Source organism: Nuphar pumila, chromosome 2 (genome assembly GCF_984573655.1).
Source record: "Nuphar pumila chromosome 2, dmNupPumi1.hap1.1, whole genome shotgun sequence".
Taxonomy (NCBI): domain Eukaryota; kingdom Viridiplantae; phylum Streptophyta; class Magnoliopsida; order Nymphaeales; family Nymphaeaceae; genus Nuphar; species Nuphar pumila.
The window spans coordinates 83,577,464-83,600,279 of NC_143250.1; the positions used below are offsets into that span (position 1 = coordinate 83,577,464).

At 37.7% G+C, this 22,816-nt stretch overlaps 1 protein-coding gene across 1 annotated transcript; it reads right to left on the bottom strand.

The window, feature by feature from the left end:
* Nucleotides 1-8,629: 8,629 nt before the first annotated feature.
* Nucleotides 8,630-9,646, bottom strand: LOC149845880 (B3 domain-containing protein Os03g0120900-like). The gene has a single exon (XM_089989629.1). It carries the CDS (start codon nucleotides 9,644-9,646, stop codon nucleotides 8,630-8,632), a length of 1,017 nt encoding a protein of 338 aa, XP_089845755.1.
* Nucleotides 9,647-22,816: the final 13,170 nt, after the last annotated feature.

A 22,816-nucleotide genomic window follows, 5' to 3' on the forward strand; every position in this document is an offset into this window, starting at 1 on the left:
ATCAAATTTTGATGTTGCATGAAAAAAATAAGTATGTAATCAAGTAATCATGTGACATTAAAACTTAAAATATTGGCTAGGAGAGTGGCAGGTGGTACAAAACTTTGTAGGGCAAGTATGATTCGAGCACGAAAAGTTGCTCCTCCCCTTCCACGATTTTATGAAAAAAGCTTTGCATTAGACTCTAGCGGATAGGGCAAGGTACTTATGAGAAAAATTGGTGCATCGGGTTGAAAGGTGTTGGGAATCTCTCTCGTATTAACGTTTTTCACCCCGTCTTGGTGAATGGACCTAGCTAGGCTAAAGTCACCCCTGTATATAAAACACATCCTGAGTTATGGTTCTGATATAAAAATATAAGCTTGTGTCGTATCAGCAGGGCTAAGAAGTGATAACTTAAGATGTATGTGCATTAGTTAGGCATTGCATGAATCATATAAAAAAGAAAATATAATTAAAGATAAGAATATATGCATGCATTAAAGGATTTCTGCACATGGTAAGTCATGCATATTAACTGCTCATGCATTTTATTTCTTAAATATATGAATTAATGCTTCCTTGTTAAATTTGTAAATTTTGAACATGCAAGATTAGTTGTGTAATTATTTCAGTTAATTTCAAATACTAAACTATAAAATTTTTATTGAAATTCCAGCTTTGAATTTCTGTCTTATAAGCTTAGCATATTTCACTCTACTGAGACATGTTTTGTCTGACTCTATATGGTTTAACATTTTTCAGGTAATAAGAAATAACTTAAATGCGAAGGTGGGAGATTGCGATAGGAATAGAGTCTACCTTTCCTTTACATTTATAAGATTTTCAGACTCTAATTTATTATTTGATTTTTATGGCAATGAATAATTTAATTAATATTTTGCATGATTGTGGACATTGATTTATTTTATACAAGATGAAATCTATTTATTTTAAGTTTCAACAATCGTATATTTATTCATGAATTCGAAAAGTAGCACACCAACTTTTAGACCATATGAGTTTTTTCACTGCTATTTGTTAAAGATTTTTAAAAGCATTTAGAAAAAAAACACCATTTTTTGAGTTATAAAAATTACGGTATTACAGTTTCTCTTCTAGTGGACCCGATTAGACTCGGGTCCGAACCTGATACCATACCCAAAAATCAATCCCAAGTCTGGTTGTACCTGGGTCTGAACCAAACCCGACCCGTTGAAACACCAAATGATGGGGCATACAAGAGTCCTTGGGTCTATCCCTCCAACAGAAACACTGGAATTTTCGTATGTCTTCTTTGAAGGGAGAATACTTAATCATGGCGCTCTCTCGTGCATTAGTTATGTTGCTGCTTTTAGGTTCAGCCTCCATCTCAACCACACTGTTACTGTTGTAAGGTCAGGGTGATCAGCTTTTTCTGCTGAGACTCGATCCCTCCAACCGAAGCATTTGTGTACTAAATTGTCCTCACATGATGAGCAATAGAATACCATTAGTCGATCAATAATAATGCCTCTGCCTACCATGAAAAGGAAAGAACCTTTTATATTGTACACTTTCTTTGGAAAAAACCAAGTCATGGGCTTAATCTGACAATTTCTACCCTCCAAAGCAATGTTGTCAGTATCGGCCTGAATATCTACGTATCCTATCGGCAGAAAATAGATACGATACTAACGTGAATCATCTATTTTTAATAAATGTAAAAAATGCTTGTACTTATTTTTTAATATTATTTTAATGGTTTTCACACCTGTATTGACATAAAATATTTTTAATTATTTTTTTAACCTATTTAAAACGATTCATTTGAGAATCGGTAGATTCACTTGAATCGTTGGCCAAACGATTCAGGGTCGATACCGATACTGACAACATTTCAAAAGGCTAAAAACAAGCCCAGCATTTCAACAATTTTACCATGTCCCATCTAACTTTTTGGGGGCGTTTGTGTGGCGCAGAAATTCACCAGTTTCTGTGGGCCCCACTGGACAAACCAAGGGGGCTGTTTTTGCATGGAAAGCTGCCCTCAAAATCAATGTCCCCACAACCCAATTTTTTTTCTTTTTATTTTTTTTTTCCGGTGCTAAGCCTTTTGAAAACTTGTTTTTTCCGGTGCTAACATTCTGCACAAACAGGTCGGATCTAGAACAGCTAAGTACATGAGCATTAAGATCTTGATCGGATCCATAACAGCCAAATACTGCAAAACCTCTGTCCTGGATCCGACCCATTTGCATCACTACATGCAGAGCCTACATCTGTGCCATAACAACTCACCTTATGAGCGTATTTGGAGGACCCCAGAGATCCAAGCATTTGCCATTCGCGGTAGGATCCAACATGGGGCTTACACCAGATCTAACTTTCATGCAAATGGATGATCCTAGATCTTCGGATTTGGCATCACCAATATGGCTTGAGTTCATGGTTTTCTGGTCCAATGGACGCTCGGAAGGGAAGGGTGTTAAACCAAAAACAACCTTGGACCTATGTCACAAAGACACGGACGCGAGGATACTTGATCAGGGTTTGACTTGCAATTTCGTTTTTTTTTGGAAAATAAAACAAGACATGATTTTTTTAATTTTGTAATCAATAAAAGACTGATTTTTTGTTAAAATAATACTTTAAAACATTAAAAATGATAAAATATTATTCATACGTGTCAATGTCTGTCTCCACGTGTCCGAACAGGTCCACTCATGTCACCAAGGACACGCCCATAGCCTTGGATATCTCAAATACGGATCTCAAGATCTCTCAAACACACCTTATAGATTGGTAGATAAATTATATTTTTCTCTGTACATGAATAACAATACTACTCTTGGAAGAAAAAATAAAAAATGAAAAACCTGACTGGCCAATCTTTGCTTGTCCGTTTTGAGATTCCCTTGATTTAAGTACAAAATTTGTGTGGGAATAAACGTGTGGTCATAGTTGGACTGTCAGGGAGCATTTGATCCACGGGTCACTGCCGTCTAAGCCCAACGCAAATGGTGGATGTGCGAGACACCTGGAACACGACGTCCCGCACATCTTTCGGGACCCATAAACTTTTCACCCCTCCCTCTGAAGCAGTTATGTCCGGAACACCTTGGACAAATAAATAAATAAATAAAGAGCAAAACACTCGAGACAAAAACTCAGCTTGTCCAGAACACCTTTGCGCCCGACCAGTGGTTTTTAGACAGCTGTCTGTTCTACACAATTCTATCCGAGCAATCAAACATCCCCACACAACAGAGTTGAGTCTACTTTGTGGGGTCCTGGTCCGACCAATTCAATATGTTCATGAGGACCTTGGATTATAGCATAGGCCAGTCAGCTGCAGAGGATCCTCAGTCCTGGTCTGAGAAGACTTGGCAGGTTGAACCAATTCAATATGTTCACGAGGACTTTGGGTTATAGCATAGGCCACTCGGCTGTCTCGTATTTGTTGGCCTACGCAAGCCATGAGCCCCAAAAGGCTCAGGCATGGCTCATAAACAGCCAAGTTCCCCTACTCTTTGTACCAACAAACTTTTTCCCACGCCTAGAGACTCTAGTCTAGTGACCACCAAGCCTATCATGACTCTTACAGGTCACCAAAATCTGTATCACGCATGACCTTGGCCTAGCGAGCTAGATGAGTCCATCTGATCTGTGGGTTCAAAAAGGGATCGATTTACAGTCGAGCCTAGAGCCACTAGTCACTGGTGCATTTAATGTCATATAACAAGCTTATGAAAGTCAACCGTGTTGGTACCTTCAAAAGAGAAGCTGCAAGAGTGCAAGCGTGATTTTATTGTCTTAAAAGACTTTCGAGAAAATGGAAATTTATTCCAATCTAAACTTTTATTTCATGCACGCCATCCCACTGAATAATTCATGAGAGAGAGAGAGGGAGAGATTGCATGGTAGAGTGGTCCAAGCTAGAAGAGATTTTTCATGCCGTCTGCGATTCTTCATGCGTGGCCAGAAGTATGTATGGCAAGGGAAAACAATAAAGGAAAAGACGAAAGATAAAAACCAGACCGGCACGTCTAGAAGCTCGCTTTTTACTAGATGCTATACATAGATGGTATCTTGAAAGAAAGGAAGGCAAGGCCTCTTTATCCTATTTCAGAGTTTGTCTTAGAACTTCCTTCTCTTTTCCTATAAATATCAACCACGCAATAAATACCCAAAACATGTTCTCTCTCTCTCTCTCTTTGAGAATTTTTTTTGAGAGAACTCTCTCTCTCTCTCTCTCATATCCACATATTATCATAATTTTCTGCAAAATCCCTGGGATACTTATACCCTTGTCTTAATGTAGTCCAGGAGTAGATGGAGATGGATGCCTGCACAAATATTATGGTCTTTAGTCTGCTGTAAACAGTACCATGGCACACCATTTCTAGAGAGAGAGAGAGAGAGAGAGAGAGAGAGAGAGAGAGATGCTAGATGCCTGAAAATTTACCTAGGTTCCTATACATATATTTTTTTTCTCTGACGCCTGTGTTCCACATGCTTCTTAACTGGTGAAAAGTGGTTGAATTACGTACACTTTGCGGCTGCGCATTGGAAAATCAGAGGGATGGGAGTACACCCAATAATTAAGATGATTGGGATGTGCATCTGAAACTATGTGGAGCCACTGTCTAGCTGTTGCTTTGTGTGTTCATGGAGTAATGGCCTAAGAACTCTAGACTGTGATTTTGTTCACGTTCATACAGTGGGAATATTAACACTTCTCTCTGCTAGCTAGCAGGAATGATAACAGAACATTCTAGCTAAAAGCAAAAAGACTGAACAAAACGAAACTTCTGGCCGTGAGATTGATTTCTTTTTTTGTTTTTTGGAAGAAAACTCTTGCAAAATACTAGCTGCTTTGGTCCTATATGTAGTTTAGTTGGCAACATCCAACATTATGTTTCTATTGCACCCATCCCAATCTTTTCGTGATCAAACAGCAAGTTTTTTCGAGCACAGATTCTCAAACCATATTTGGTTGTTACACCTAATCCTTTTCAAAAGACATGAAATATTATTATTCTCATGAACAGAATATAACGTGCTATATATGCAGTTATGATTATGATAAAAAAGGAACAGTAACCTTCTTATGTATACTTTAGTAAGCTTTTAAAACATTTTGCTTTATTGAAGTTGCAGTATTGGTTATTAGAGAGCATTCTCTCAATAGGCCACTAATGTCAAAGCATGAGAAGCATATGAAAAAGGGAAAGAATGATTTGCACGCCTTAGAAATTTGCTGATGAATTTTCTTTACAATCAGAAGCAAATGCACATTAACAACTTTAAAGTTTTACTTGACACTTTTCTGTCAGGCAAATTGACCAAAACCTTGACTGTTTATTTATTGGCTAGCATAGAAATATTCAACAGATCGCTATGGATTTGATATCATTTTCATTAGTACTTTCCAATAGATACCGGAAATGATCTTATACATTTTATCATGAGTGTCAATTGTACTTTAGTGAAATGTAACACAAAGCGAAGAGGAAAAAGATCTAATCAATTTCTTGGCCATTCTCGTGGGCCATCTAATACAATAATACTCTTAATGAAGACAAGCCATCATGGCTAATATTTCCATTTTTCATTAAGTGCTTGAAAGAGACAGTTTACTTGCTTCAATTTGACAAAGACTTGCATATAGCCTTTGCCAATGAATTGGAATCACAATTCCATTCCAAACAATACATGTTGATGTCCACTGTTCTCATGAGTTATAATGTGGCTTTGTCTATAAAATTAGGTGCATGTATCATGATTGTGCATGCGTGTGGATGAACTTTAGGGAGGGCTAAACCTTTTTTGCCTCCAAGGTTGGGAGTTATTTCTTTTATGCAAATTGGCATTTTGATCTCACAATGAGTGCCTAAATTACTGATGTTGGTTTTACTCGTTTTGACAGTCTATCTCTAGATTTCCCTGACGAAAACAAAAGAAGATAAAGCATTTAGTTAAATGTATTACAATGATACGAAAATATGCTTGGTGAAGTTTAATAGAGAACTCCACTTTATTCCAATTTTTTCAAGTATTGCACATGTAATGAGACGTTTTGTGCATTCCCATATTATAAATATCAAATGTTCAACACAATTTAATTTTTATTCCAAGAAATGTAGATTGTGACATCTAAGGATTTACCTTGATTTGCAAAACCATGCAACATTAAGAGAATACCATTCTGGAGTACTTCAAGATGTATTAAACATATAACTTCACTTTCACAGAAAGTTCGTAGAAATTTCACATTGTAATGGAAATTATAGTCCACAAAGTTTACGGTAACCAAAATTAATATTTTTTAAAGCACATTTTGCACTTTGTTTTTCCATTAATTTTCATGAAATATCATGAGCGACACTAACAACCTGAATATATATCTTTTGGGGAGTGCAGTTAGTGAAGACAACCTAAGCAAAGTCTTTTGCAAAGAAGTCATTGGACATAGACAAATTTCCATTATTACTTGGTAATTCTCCCAATATGTTATACATTCACAGTCATTATTAATGTAAGGAAAATCTATGGAGATTTCGTTTCAGAGTATGAATATCCGGTATTTCCATTGTGAGGGTCTTGATCCATGTTATAGTGTAAGCTAAGTAGCACTCTGTAATTCTTCTAGACTTGAATCCTGTAACTATTTCATTACTATTATAAAAGTTTATATTGACTTTCGCTAAATCAGCCAGAACTAATGATGTGCTAAAACCAACAATAGATAAAGTCATTGTTCACTTCATGCATGCCTTGATAACCAATACTAATTGTACAAAAGAAGAATAACCAGTCTTTGATATAACAATTATAGCATCTCATTGAAAGGCTGATTAGAATGCCTTTTCCCAGCAGAATCTTTCATCGTACGATCCCATCAAATTCGCCAAATTTATTAATGTACAAATGTTAAAATAATTATACATTATTTGACTATGCATTTACTAGACTACTTGAAAGCAATGAACTACATTAAATTGACAAACAAAAAAACAATGCCCAACTAATTACTCCAGATAAATAGGCTATATAAGAAAGAAGGCTTTTCAACCATAATCGACCTTTGTAGTTCCTTACAAAAAAATTGTGTACGTCATAGATATATATGCTAATTTAGGTTACTATTATAAGTTCTATATACATACCTTTCCCGTCCACCTCCTCTCCTAGTTTCAATGATAATATGCACAGCAATTCCCATAAAATAAGTTGATACATGAAAATAATAGCTATATAACGAGTAAGATAATATTGCCAATCTAAGACTGCTGCAAGTACATTTCAGATGATGTAATAAAGCCTTTAGGCTGTCTGTCTCAAGAAAGAACCTTCATTATTAACATAAAGTAAATAATTTATTGTGAACGTGAATATATATATATATATATATATATATATATATATATATATATATATATTTGGAAGAAGTGAACGTGAATATTCTTACACCTTCTTGGGTGGGTGCGCATATGGAGGAATTGTGACATTTAATAACAAAAGATTATAGACATTCTGTGATATTTTAGAGTTTGAATCAGAAAGAAACAGCAAATGGTTTCTTTCCTGCTCGTCAAGGCCGATATCTTCATATTGTTTTGAATTATAGCGACCTTATATATCTATATATGGCATGTTAAAAGTATAAATTAAACATTATTGCAGCAGTTCCAACCCGAGATATCTTAATAAATACATCAACTACTCACATTTGGTGCTCGGATGATCAATGGGAGTCGACTAATGTGACCAATGGCATTATAATATTCAAATTTTTAACATCATATCACTGTCCAGAGAAAGATTAGCAATATACATATTACAAGTAGCCGATAAGCCGGATGATGACAAAAGTAAGTTTACACATACAGAAAGGATTCTTCAGATGATGTCAAGATTGTGCATTAACCACTTACGGATATCACGTTTGATTATTATATCTCAACTAATGGCAAACCAATGACATGACGTCATCTTGCAGAGCATGGTTTTAACTCCAAACTTACTTTAATGTCATTCTAAGAGCATGCTACGGAAATGAATGCAAGCTTGAGCGATTACAGAGAAAAAAAAGATGAAATTCAGAGACACCCCATCCTAATAAAAACTAAATAAAGCAGATAAAATTTTAACATATTACCTGAAATCAATAGCAATTAAAGGTTAAATTCATAGGGAACTGTCTATCAGTCAAACAGATTTCAGCCTTTAACCATACCACAGATCTATAAAACTTACACCCCACAGAGGGCCGGGGGAGGGGGGGGAAGCATCACATGTAGGACACAAGAGGCAGTGGACAGTGTCGCACACAAAATCCAACAGCATTAACTCACAAAGCCCAAGCAAGTTCGTGATGTGAACCTTCCCTTCACTTCCATCCAAAACTCACTATACATGATTAAGGGTTAGCGGTGTCATACAAGAAAATGTAGAAGAAATAAAAAAGAAGAAAAAAAGAAATAGTTTTTCCTTTTCTTCTTCTTTTCTGAAGGGAGAATGGAAAAACATCAAGGAGAAGAAGCCATACATATTACTCTTCCCAACTACCCGAGGAAACATGTATATCCGCATACCTTGAATAATGTAATAAGATTGATATTCATGCTAATGAAAGTAATGACATGGATCACATGATCAGTGATGACTACAAATCAAAAGAAAGGGATGGAGGCTTCCCCTTCCTTGGCAAGTCTGGCAGTGGATTTGTCGGCAGTGCTAAATGAGAGTTGGTATCACCATAAAGTCTTAATTGAAGGTGAGGTGGCGCCTGTTGTGATAACCAATTTGGCATTGAACTTGAACACAAACCATCACCACCACCACAAGTGCTACCCTCAGTCTCCTCTTCCTCCTCCATCTCCTCCTCACTCTCCATTGCCGTCCGACACTCAAGGTTCACCCCAAACAACCTTACACGTTTGGTTGCAGCCTTGCCTTGAACCACTGGTACCGAGTCAAGGACCGTCGACGGCAAGCCAACACATGCCACCACCGAGTCGTCTCCCCTCTCAACCAGTTGCAGACCTGTTCTTGATCTCAAGTAGAATATTGGGTTGGATGGTGGCTCGACGTACCTGAAACCATGGCTATAGTAATCATAGTAACCGGGATGAGCCGATGTCACCGGCACCGGCTGGCTGGAGCCCATCGGCCAGAATAGGGGCGAGCCGAGAAATGCTGGACGGTCTGGTGACACATCCGGCCTTCGTTTCCAGCTGATAAATAGCCTGTTCTCACCAGACTGGCCTATGCTGCGCTCGAACGACACTATATCGCCGGCGTCGAGCTTCTTCTCCTTGACGAATCGGCTCCAGCCCTTGGTCATCACGTAGCTCTGGCTGCTGTTCCAGTAAGAATACCGGAACCGCCATGGCTTCCCGGTGCTATCTTCAAAGTTGAGAATGAGGCCTTTCTCATTAGACGACGTATCCAGTGGGAAGTACTTCTCGGCGTGCTGTTTTGGGATCACTAGTCTGTTGAGCTTGCCTACATCGCTTGGTGTAACTACCTTATCAAACATGTGCTCCTTTCTGGTCGCCAAGTCCGTGTGAGCTGCACCAGCGGGGGCGCTGCTGGTGGTGGTGATGAAATTGGTCATGTTACTGGTTTCTTCCATCTGATTTGTTTGGAAGAATCTGAACCTAGAATCTGAGAACTCCATTTTTCTGGCCCAACTGAGAAATTAAGCAAGAGTCTGGCTTACTTTCAAGTACTCGGAAGGAAAAAGAGAAATGGTATTCATGAAATTTCAATTTCTTACCCCTCTGATGGCTTTGGTACCACCACCAAGTTTTTGTGAATCAAGTCTTTTACCTCTTCGTTGGTTGTTTTTGCTACCTCAAAATCATCATTGATAGCTTTGAATCAGCTTCTGCTCCATGACATCAGGCATAGTACTGTTGCTGTACTCTTTCTTCTCTGTAGTTTTCTCTCTCTTCAATGACTCGGGAATGGCATCGGTGATGTGCTCGGAGGAAAAGGGTGTAAAACGGACGGTGCGTGCTTCTTTGACCAGAGATGAGAATCAAGAGCCCAAACCCAAGAGAGCTAACAGAAATACAAGGTTTCTCTTTTCTCCAACTGCATCTCATCTCATTGACCTTATGTGTTGACTTCAGAGTCTCTCTCTCTGGACGACTCAAGTAAATTTCAGGCGTCCCCTACGTGGTCTCTTTTATTATTTTCTACCTCTAGCTATATGCCCACTAGTACTAGAGAAGGGAAGATGAAGCTGGGAATTGTTGTTTATACGTAGGACCCATGAATTGTAGTTTTTTCCATCTGGTTAGGCTCATGTGAGCTTGTCCTTTTCATGATCCTGATGTGTTCATACTTCATAGTGGGTCTTTGCTTGTTTTTTCAATTTTTGGTATTGATATAAATTTCCACAAGGACAAGCCCTTCGAAGACGGTTGTTAGATGGTCAGGATTTTATGGATTTTGACTCTGGACAACCATGAATTAGGGATAGGTTTGGAGGGTGAAGATGGTTTGAGGTTTTGATGAACTATTCAGGGTCTGCTTGGTCTTCTCCCTTGGAGAAAGTTTCTTGTGTGAGCTACAAATGTTGAAAAGTTGTGATGTAATGCTCAGTTGCATGATGGTAGGTGTTATGAGCATGAAGGGGACAATTAAGTGATACCTGTCTACAAGAAAATATATTAAATTAATGACCTGACTTTACAATACATGCATGCACCCATTTCACTACAAATTAATAAGCAACAGTTATATAATTATCCATGTAAAAGAAAAGGAAAGAAAGAAGGCGCCCTTTCTTTACCAGTACAGCTTTTACATCCACAACCCAACAAGCCTTGTTCATACCAATAAAATAAGGGAGGACTCAGGCCTTATCCTTAGAAAGAGGGCAACCCATCTCCCTTGCAAAGATAAATTTTTTGCCCCTTCCTTACCATTGGAATCTGAAACCAACACGTTACTTTGTAATCGTCAGCTTCTAAAACCAGACTGACGTTAGGTTATTATTGGTAACCACAAAACCCGCATTAAAATTTGACTTCTAACTTTCCTGGTTATTTCCTTCCAAGTATTCTAATCCAACTTGCACCCCAGTTCCCCAAACTAATATTCTGAATGTAAAGAGGAAGAGGAGGAAGATGAAGAAGAAGCAGGAGGAGGAGGAGGAGATAGAAATCATCAATGAAACAGTTAGCAGATGATAAATTTGGAAATGACACTACGCCCACAGAATCCAAGCTTCCACCAAAGAAGTCATGGGCAGCAGCCGCCTTTTCTACTATAATGAATTGTAACCAAGATGGGGTTGTTTGCAGCAGGAAATAACAGCTTATAAGCTAAAAATGAAAGTTTCCTATTATCTGTAGGGAAATGTCCAGTCTGTCAAACAAAGGGAGAAAAAGGGAAGCAGAAAGAGCTGAAGCAGTTGTAGCACACGCTACAGAGATACAGCATCAACCTAACTCACTATATTCCTTTCCTCTTTGCTTCCCTCTCTAAATTTAACACCAATCAAACAGTGACAAAGTATTCATTGGGTGGTGGGTTTGCCAGGAGGAGGAGTGGGTCCTTAAAGATAAAGGCAACCCTTCCATCTAGGGCCTCTTATCATTTATTCAGATGGGTGCTGGCTTCCATTATTTTGCCTGCCTGTTACTCTCTCTCTCTCTTATAAACAATATCACAACGGTTAATTCTCCTCCCCCTTACAACCCAAATCCCCTCTTCTTTTTCCTTTTTCTCTGTCTTTTCTCCCTCTTCATTGTTCACACCAGACAAATACACCATCCATTTCAACCCACCCCACTCGGGGTCCATCTCTCTCTCAACATCCTTTCATATTTAACCACCGTCTGAGAGCCACATAGGTAGCCGTTGTGGGAATTCAATTCAATGGGAGTGAATGAGCGTGAAGTCCCAAATAATTCCTCCATTCATTTAATCACCTTTTTTCCTCTTCCCCGTTTTTTTCCTTGTGGGTAATTTATGTATGATCGGGCAGGGCAGCCTGACGTTGCCTGCTCCCCCAAACCTTTTTTACCTCTGTCCATCTGAGAAACCGTTGAGGGTAAGGGTGATGCGTCGCTTTCTATCCTCATGGGATGGTGGGGAAAGGTTGTGGCGTAGGCGAATCAGTCCACACCTTCTGGACTCTCTCTACTTCCCCCATTAATCTATCAAGCGCCTTTTGCATAGATATTGGTGCATGCGGATGCCATCTCTCTCTACTACATTGTTATGTACAATGCTCACACGCGCGCAAAGCATCACAGGGCTGCAACCTCACTGGAAAGTAACGAGGAATGCGTGTGCTACGTCACAAGGGTCCTCCCTTTCACGTCATTGCTAAGAAAGTAACAAAAAGAAAACAAACGAAAGAGAGAGAACACGTTAGCTTTGTGTTTCTTTTTCTTTTTCTTTTTCTTTAGTTCTTTTTGTGCTTTCTTTTGACACCAACATAGAATTTTACCACCGAGGTGGTATCCCATGCGGTACGTCGGGGTCCTGTGCCAAGCTGAAGGCCCAGGTTCCATTCCTTCTGACACATGAGGCTTAAGAGAGATCTGGTAGGGGTCTGCCTAAACCCAGCTTAACTATCAAAAAATAAATGTTTGCTTTGTGCCCCCAGAGTCGTGTACGAACTCAAAGGCTTAGTTTTAGTTGGGTCAGTTGCTAAAGTGACTAGCAGGCATCGTGTGAAGCTGCAGATATGCAGCCCTGGAATTGGATTAATTGTGACCAAAAGCCCTTCTTCAGTGTCTTAAATAAGCTCATCTGAATTGTATCAAATTTTTATTGTTAAGATTATAGAGTTTTTTTCTTCATTCCTATTGTTTGACTAATTAGTGTTGGATGGATGTGACTCTGTTTGACACATGGCACACTAAGAGACACAAGAGAGTGGAGGGTTAGTCACGTGAACGTGAATAACTCACATTCAATAAAGGAATGTGAGTGGTTCACATGCATGTAACCCCCCACAATTCTTTTCTATATAAAGAGATGCATGGATGCTTGATGTGTGCAACAAAGGTGATCTCTCTCTCTCTCGCTCTTTGGATTCAAGGGTCCTGCTCACTTTTTGATGTGATGGCTTGAGCTTATCGAAAGCGTCGATCGATTGAGGAGAACACCGATCACCCACGTCTACACAAGCTTTGACCAGACCAACGATGGCAACATCCAGTAAGTAGTGTTCTCTTTTAATTTTACACCAACATTGGGTTATGTGTCCACATTTTTGTTGCATGCATATTTGAGGTGTGGGTGTACCGATGTCCATGAAGAACTTGCCAGAGTTTTTGTTAGCATTATTCTCCCTCGTTAGACTTCTGTTGGTTTTGGAAAGTCGGTGATGAGGGAAGAGGCATCGACTGATGATCCACCGTCTGCAGGTCGACAACAATAGTTGTTGTTTCTCCATGGAAGATGGAGGTGGTCATTGTTGGCAAGTTGGGACACCAAAATCTGGTTCTCAACTGGGTAAGCGGAGCCCCCTTGCAAGAAGCCCTCCACCACCTTGCTGGGTCACTGTTGAGCCTGCAGGCCGACTGCCATTGGAAAATGGCCGCACATGCCAATGGCTGGCCGACGGTGGTCGACCGTTGCTGTCGGTGTTAGCTGCAGCCGTTAAAAGCAGAACAACTCCCCCCCCCCCCCCTTACGATGTTTGTTTTCTAGTTTTGGGAGTCCAGTGCAGTTGTCGAATGACGATTAGGTCTGACAACCTCTAGCCATTAGAGGTGGGCTGTTGTTGATCAACGCCAGTGGTGGCTGTTGGCAATGTAAGAATACAAGGGAGGGAGGGTAAATCTCATTTTTTATCCATCATATACGAGAGGCCATGAATGATGATAGCTGACCATCGGTGATTGGGGTGGGCCGATAGTGGCCGCATGTGAGAAAGGGTGATCATGCATATATTTCGCATTTTATTTATTCAATTTTATGCATGATCTGTTGAAAAATCATGTTAAAAACTCAGCCTTATCGGTATTTTTGAGAAACTGCATTTAAATTCAAAATAAAGGAAAAACTGTGTTTTTAAATACTTTCATGCATTTTTCAATGTTTTTTTATTAGTGTTTTAATTAGTGTAGAAATGTCTAAGTCACAGTCCATTTGGTTTAGGAGAGGTAGTATTCTAAAACATTTTTTTTTTCAGAAACACTATTTTAAAATTTTTGAAACTATATTGGAGCTTTCTAAAAAAAATATGTTAACCTAATTTTCATAATATAAATAGTATTTTTAAGAGAGAGGAAAATATTTTTTCTAGCCCTGTAGCCTGCGCCCCCCTTTCTCTCTCCTCTCTGCCTCCCTTTCTTCCTTTCTTCCCCTTTTTTGATTGATCGGTTGCCTACCACTTTCTTCTTGCTTCTTATACTTTTCAATCCTTCTTCCAATCTCCATCGTCGTCAGTTTCTTGCATCCCCTCCGTCAGAGAGAGATCGAAGTTCGTTTGATTGCAGCAAAAAAGACCATCTTCTTCTTCTCAACACTTTCATCGAAGCTAAATCATATAGTTTGCTTCTTCTTCTTTCATGTTTCACCGTAGTTTAGTTTTGCATATCATAAATAATTTCATTGCACATTCATTTAATTTAATCTAGTTTAGTTTAGTTTTCTTGCATATGAAAACTTAAAAAAAAATCATAAAATAATCATTTTCTCGATTTATGTGCCAATAGCTAATGATTTTTTTAGTTGTTAATCTTGTTTCACGATAGTTGTTGCTGTTTTCTTAGATTTAGTTAGTTTAGTTTCATAAATTAGTTTACTTAAATTTAGATTAGATTTAATAATATTAGCCAATTAGGGTTTTTATTTTTGTTAATTTATGAATTACAATAAGTAGATTTAATTATTTCTTGCATGTTTTCTTTCATAAACTCATTTATTTATGTCTTTCATTATTTTCAACATGTTAGATTAGTTAGTTTAGCCTTAATTAAATTTTAATTCGTTATTCCATTATATTAGAAATTGGTAGATAGTTAATTTATTTTTTTTATTTCAGCAAATTAGAGTAGAATTAATAATTGTTATCAACAATTAGTTGAGTTTATTTATAATATGCGAATTTATATTTTCCATGTTTAGATCATAATTTAGTTGTTAATTAATTATCATTTTTTAGGTAGGGATCCACTTAGCCGATTTAGGTAGTTTTAATTTTTTGTTTATTAGTTGATTTTTAAGTCAATATTAAATATATTTTTCCAAGCAATTAAATTCATTTAGGTTCAGTTTTATGTCATTAGAATTATTAGATTTCAATTATTCGATTTAATTACATTAGCTGATTTTATTTTCTTGCAATTAAATCATCAACTTTTGTTAGATAGATCAATTTGTTATTTGCTTGATTAATTAGTTATTTTTTTTTAATTCGGTTAGTATAGCTTTCACATTGGATTAGTTATTTTATGCTAAATATTTTCATGTTTTATTGTTAGTTTAGTTTAGTTTATTTCTTGTTATTTGTTCTTAGTTTATTCAATAATTTGTTTCTTATTAGTTAGTTAATTAGTTATGCTAATTTGTCTTTTAGTTAATTAGTTTCACAACTTAGTTCATGTTAGTTATAGAATTAGTTATACTATTTTGTCTTTTAGTGTAATGTTCTTTCATAGTTTGTTTAGTATTTTTGTGATTTTCTCATAGTTTTCTTTCTCTGTTTTGTGTTTCGTTTGTTTATTCTTGCAGAAAAGTCTTAAGACATGCAATGAGCCCTCAAAAGTACTCCTAAAGAGCCCTCTGAGGTCCCTAAAAGATCCTCTCAAAAGGTTGTTCTAGCCCACATAAGAAAGGAAACCAGCTAAAGCATAGAAGAAAAAAGAAGGGACTAGAAGCTCAAGCACCGAAGACTTTTTCTCTTATTTTTAGATTAGGATTTCATTTATTTAATTTATTTGGGTTTGTAATAAAATAATTTATTTGTTTGTTTAAGCCCTCTGCAGGGGCAACACTCTTAGTTAAATTAATTAATTATTTTTATTTTTTTAGGCGATAAAGAGTAGTTTAGTTTTTCTATTGAATACAAAGTATTTTTTTTCGTTTCCTGAGTTCGACCTGGACTCCACCACTCATGAGAGCCGATTTTTATTATTTGATGCACGGTTTGTATAAACGTTTTTATTGAAAATATATTTTTAAAATACTCTATTGAAAAAGTTGCATCAAATTTTTGGCACCGTTGCCGAAGAGCAACGATTAATACGAGTATTCACTTTATTGCCATTGTTTGTTCGCATTTTGTTAGGTTGTTAGTTTACTTTTTATTATTTACTTAGGACTGATTAGTTTACCTTCTCTGCTTATTATTTAGGATTGTTTAGTTTTTTATTATTGTTTAGGTTTAGAACCACGTGTTTGCACACTCTAAATACCAGCTTACCTTTCTTGCATGACCCATCTATTAGGATACCATTAGAGGTGACTGCACATGATTGGTACCGTTCTCATAGCTTACTTTTTACAAAATATCTGTGGGTGCAGGTATGTGGTGTTTGTTTATTTTTTGCTTTGTAGTTTGTTGTGGTTTGGTCGTACTGCACGTTAGGTAGGTAGAAAACCAGTATCTTAGGACGGTTGCTCCACCGGTCTACCATTAGGTGCATGCAAGGGTGATGCTTGCTTGACCCCGAGCTTGTTGAGATAGTTGAGGATCCCGAGTCCCTTATTAAGAGAGCCCATCAATTCAGCCTCAAGGCTCAGGATCAACAGTTGACCCATCCACTACAAGAAAAATGTCAATTAGCGACAAAAATTTATGACGGAAAAAATCCATCGTAATTCTGCAACGGATTAGCGAGAGAAAATGAGTCGTCCCTAAATTTGGAATGAGTTGCGAGATTTACGATAGAATCATTTTGTCGCATAATCCATCGCTAAGTAGCGACGAATTAGCGACAAATATTATTCCATCACAAAATATGTCAGAACTTAGTGATGGATATTATTTTGTCGCTAATTAGCACTAGTGTTGGCGACAGAATTGTGTCATCACGAATCCGTCGCTAATTTTTGATGTAAAACGCCCATCTAGGGCACGAAATTATGTTTGCTCTCTCTCTCTCTCATCCGCATTGCTTGCCCCGGGCACCTCTCGCTCTCCGACGACCGCCCCAGGTACCTCACTTTCTTCGGCGACCACCCCGACCCTCTCTGCACCCGCTCTTCCACCGACCGCCCCTGCGCTGCTCGCCCCGACCACCTACCGCTCTTTGGCGACTGCCCCAGCCACCTCCCGCTCTCTGGTGACCGCCTCGACCACCTCCCGCTATCCGGTGACCACTCCGACGATCTTTGCACCTGCTCTTCTTCCGACCGCCCCCATGCTGCTCTCCGGCAATCGCCCCGGCCATCTCCGCCCCCGCTGTTCCACCAACTGCCCTCGCTCTCCGGCGAACCACCGATAGAAAAGTGCACCGGTGAGCTCGCCTTTCGTACCCGCACCTCCCCTATGTCCCTCTTTGTAACTTTTCGGCAGGGGACCCGCCCCCTGTCGCTGGTATTTTCTGATAGGGGGCTGGAGCCCCCTGCCGCTGTTATTTTCCAGCAGGGGGCGGACCCCCTGCCCTTGTTTAAGCAAGGGCAACAGGGGATCCGCCCCCATTGCCGCTGGTATTTTTCGGTAGGGGGGCTGCCCCCCTGCCCTTGTTTAAGCAAGGGCGATAGGGGGATCCACCCCCCTTACCGTTCTGTTTGCTTGGCCGGCAGGGGCGAGAGCCCCCCTGCCGCTGGTATTTTCCAACGACAGTGGGATCCGCCTACAGCGGTGCCACTGGTATTTTCCAGCAGGGGGCAGAGCCCCCTGCACTTGTTTAAGCAATAACGGCAGGGGATCCTCCCCCCCTGCCGTTGTGTTTGCTCAGCCGGTAGGGGGCTCCCACCCCTTGCCCTTGTTTAAGCAACAACAGTAGGGGGATCCGCCTCCTACCGTTGTATTTGCTCTGCTGTGCTGGTACTTTCTTGTGTCTTTGTCTTTGGCAGACAAAAGTAATGTTCATTGCAAGTGTGTAAGAGAGCAAAATGCATGATGCTTAATGCTAAGCATCGCATGCGAGTTAAAATGCTATGCAAAAATAAACAAGCAAAATGCAAATTGGGTAAATACCCATGGCGAGTAAGTGATGTAAGCACATTACATATTGTTTAATTTCTTGGATGCAACACTTTTCTGTTCACACCCTCACTTAGTTGTGGACAACTAAGACTGCTCAATGGAGTTTGAAGATCATACTGAGCATGATTTTATTGTATAAAAATAGAAGTGTTCTTATTTTTGAAGTTTGGATTTCATGCTAGGCATGGTAGTAGTTAGCGGGATATTGGAGTGTGTTTACTGTAGGTACATGTTTGACATTGTTTTGATATGAATGATTTGAATGTATTACAATATTTGATGTGACTGTATCCATGCTTGCATGTGAAATTGTGCAATGTATTGCAATGTTATTTTCCATTTGATTATGCCTTCCATATGAAATTGTAATGAAAACATGCTTTAAATGAATGTATCATTTTATGGAATGTGATTTTATATTTTTAAATATCCTTGTGATGTGTATAAATATGATGTGATGGTATTACACACAAAAATATTGAATTACAAACTATTGATATTTAAACCGCTTGGGAAGGCCTTTGGCAGTTGCCGATCAAGACTCTTGAAAGATCGAGTGCAAGACGCATCACAAATCTATATCTATTTCAATTTCTCAAAGATTGACCCCTACATCGAGTAAGTATACATAATATATTACACTTAATTCTCTATGTACATGTTTTGGTAATATAATTATTTGTTAAATGCAGACGATTTGATCTAAAGTTGCGAAGAGAACTTTCACATCTTACTGATTCAGAATTACAAAAAAATGTGAAAATAAGTTTGTGGCATGGATGAAAGAGTTGGTAAGGACGATGACATGCATTCTTTCCGTGTGAACAATAATATATTACTTAATTGGTCGTGTTTATAGTCATTGTTTATGCTTGTAGGTCCGCCATGGTGGTATTAATGACCAAAGAATATGTGATTTACAAAATAGTCTAACCAAAGGTGTGCAATATTATAACGGATACATCTTAAATGGTTATCGATTCCATACAAAAGACTATGGTGCAAACAAATCAACAATGAATAGTGGCGTGTGTGTCCAGGGTAGCAGTTACAGTGAAAATAAACTTGACTACTACGGTGTTATAGAAGAAATAATGGAGTTCACTTAGGCAAAAATAACATGTTAACTTTATTCAAGTGTCATTGGTTTGATCCCACAACAACAAGAGTCGACAAAGCCTCAGGCATTGTGGAGGTGAATCATAAATTAAGGTTTGAAACATATGAACCATTCATATTAGCATCGCAAGCTCAACAAGTTTACTATACTTCATATCCGAATACAAGGAAGACAGATAGAAATGAATGGTGAGTGGTTTGCAAGGTGAACTCTAGACTATACTCCAAGTATGATCAGTTACAAGAAGACAAGATTGTTGAAGAGGTTGAATACTATCAATCAGATGATATGTATGACTTCTCGTATGGTCACAATGTCACACATGGTCTGCATGTCACATCTCTATTGTCCGATAGCACACATATGGAAGAATGTGATCCAAATGATATACTAAGTGGATGGGCGCCCAATGTAGAAGAAGATGAAGAGGATGAAGAGGAAGAAGAAGAAGAATATGAAAGTGAAACAAGTGATGATGAATCATACTCGATCTAGTGAAATACATGTTTGATTGCTATGAATGATTTGAATGTATTACCATGTTTGATGAGGTAGTAGTTATCAAAATATTGGAGTGTGTTTGCTGCAGGTACATGTTTGACATTGATATGCTATGAATGATTTGAATTTATTGCCACGTTCGATGTGACTGTATCCATGCTTGCATGAAGTTATTTTCAATTTAAATATGTATCCATGAAATTGCATATCATATAACTGATCCAAATAATATTTTTATTTGTTTGAATATGGTTCATGGAGGTCACAGTGGTCAAGGACCAAGTGGAGGCCGTAGGAAATCATTAGGTAAATGCCTTTGTGTTATATTCAAATATAGGCATTCATTATGTTTTTACTTATATGTTGATATAAACATTGTTACTTGTTAATCATCTTTATATGATCCCAGCTCAATGATAGGGAATCTCAGCCTTCGTCTTCATGCAATGCTTTGATAGGTATATCATTTAAATAATTGTATACTTGATTAGTTTAAATGTGCATTATGTGAATTTCTAACTCATTGTTCTATAGGTGATGTTTCGCCTATACATGACCCATCTACACCAGCTACTCATACACATCACGAGACAACACCGGATACAGGGTCTTCTCAGTGTGACACACGATGACTCATTCAAATAGTGTATATCGATAGTCGACCGTAAGTATTTTATTGTCACTTGTCTAATACTTATCCCATAAATAGTATATATCGAGAGTCGATTGTTAATGTGTATCAATTCATGTGCAGTGCGAGGTTCGAGCAGTAAGAAGTAATACGAGAAATTAGAAAGTCACTACTGCAGCATCTTTCAGGACCGATCGCCCAATGAAAAGAGTACCCAACGGAGGTGTTGGACAGATTAATGTCCTCGTTCATGGTATGCAATCGTTTGTCATAACTAATGTGTTTCATATTTAATTTTTTATTATACTCATGTGTGCTAACTTTCTGAAAGTTTTTGTTATATATATATATTATCAAATTTGTAAGTATTTTTGCACACTTATTAATCAATTTTTTTGATCATGTAACATTGCAGGAAGCATAAAAAGGAGGCATTGTGCCTTATAAGGATGTGTTTGTTGAAACATATAAATGTAAGAGCACGAAAGATTTTGTATCAGAGAAGGAGAGAGCGATAATAGTATGTATTTATTGTATTAATAAACATTGTAATATACAAGTTACTTTGAATTATGTTATCATAAACATTGTAATTCTTAATTCTTAATTCTTAATTCATATTCTAATTATTATTTTATAGGAGTCATACGAGCAGCAAATAATACAGCGATATGGTGAAGACTCCACTCAACATCTGACTTTTGATCCTGCAGCATGGGTGACTGCTACAAGTGAACCCAAAAAGAGTCGTGTGTTCAGGTTTGGGAGTAATATGAACACCACACCAGTCGTTGCCTCCTGCAGCCCGAGCTCACAGAGTTCTCTCGCCAGCATCAACTCCCAACGTCCTATTGACCCTGCTGTGTCTTGGGATGGTGTCTGTAAGTGTTTTGAGGACAAAATGTAGTACTTTTTAAATGAAGCCATTCCCAACATTGTCCATAATAAGTTGTGCAACTTTTTTCGGGACAGAAAAACTTTGTCTGCATTCAACATGAGCTCCGGTGCCCGTCAGGTATAAAGATTCATGTCATTTGTTTCATGTCGTTAGATTTCAAGCTAGTATATGCATGATTGCCTCACTATGAATTTTTTTGACACCTTTAGAACACATATATGCATGATTGATTCACTATACAATTTTTATGACACCCTTATAACACATATATGCATGATTGAATCACTATAAAAGTTTTTTTACAACCTTACAACACATATATGCATGATTTCATCACTATAATATTTTCTTAGTCCCTTATAATACATATATGCATGATTGAATCACTATGAAAGTTTTTTGACAACCTTAGAACACATACAAGCATGCTTTCATCACTATGACAACCATAGAACACATATGAGTATGATATTAGCATATATGAAAGTTTTTTAATGCCTTATAACACATATATGCATGATTGAATCACTATAATTTTTTTTGACTGCCTTAGAACATGATATGCATGATTGAATCACATATAAAGTTTTTTGACTGCCTTATAACACATATGAGCATGATTGAATCGCTATGAAAGTTTTTTGACTGTCTTATAATACATATAAGCATGATATTAGCATATATGAAAGTTTTTTGACTGCCTTATAACACATATATGTATGATTGAATCAATATGAAAGTTTTTGAATAACCTTAGAATACATATATACATGATTAAATCAATATGAAAGTTTTTTGACAACCTTAGAACACATATATGCATGATTGAATCACTATGAAAGTTTTTGACAACCTTAGAATACATACAAGCATGCTTTCATCACTATGACATTGTTTTACTGCCTTAGAACACACATATGCATGATTGAATTACTATAAATTTTTCCTTAGAACACATATATGCATGATTAAATCAATATGAAAGTTTTTTTACTGCCTCAGAACACATGTGCATGTTTGAATCACTATGATTTTTTTTTACAATCTTAGAACACATATAAGCATGATTTCATCACTATGGAAGTTTTTTTACTGCCTTGTAATACATATATGCATGATTGTGATACATAACACATTTATTTGACAGCCTTATAAACCATATATGCATGCGTGAATCACTGTGACATTCTTTGACAACCTTAGAACACATATTTGCATGATTGAATCACTATAAAAATTTTTTTCCAGTCTTAGAACACATATCTGAATTTTGTTAATGTCCTTCAGTTTATTGCTAGTCTATGTGCCATTCAGCCATTTACTTTGTTGTATTAGATTAGGTGCATTGCATATAATTTATTTCATTATATTTTGTTTATAAATACTAACATTTTGGTTCTCTTGTAGGATGTTGGAGATGATCAGCGTAAAGGAGCTGCTGGAGGCATGTAGGGAGGGGCAGATCAAGAAAATGAAGAGGATGATGCCCCGAATCTTGGCGTGGATTAGATTCATGTGTTTAATTTTTTTGACGTACTTGTAACTAATTATAACTTGTCAAGGACTGTA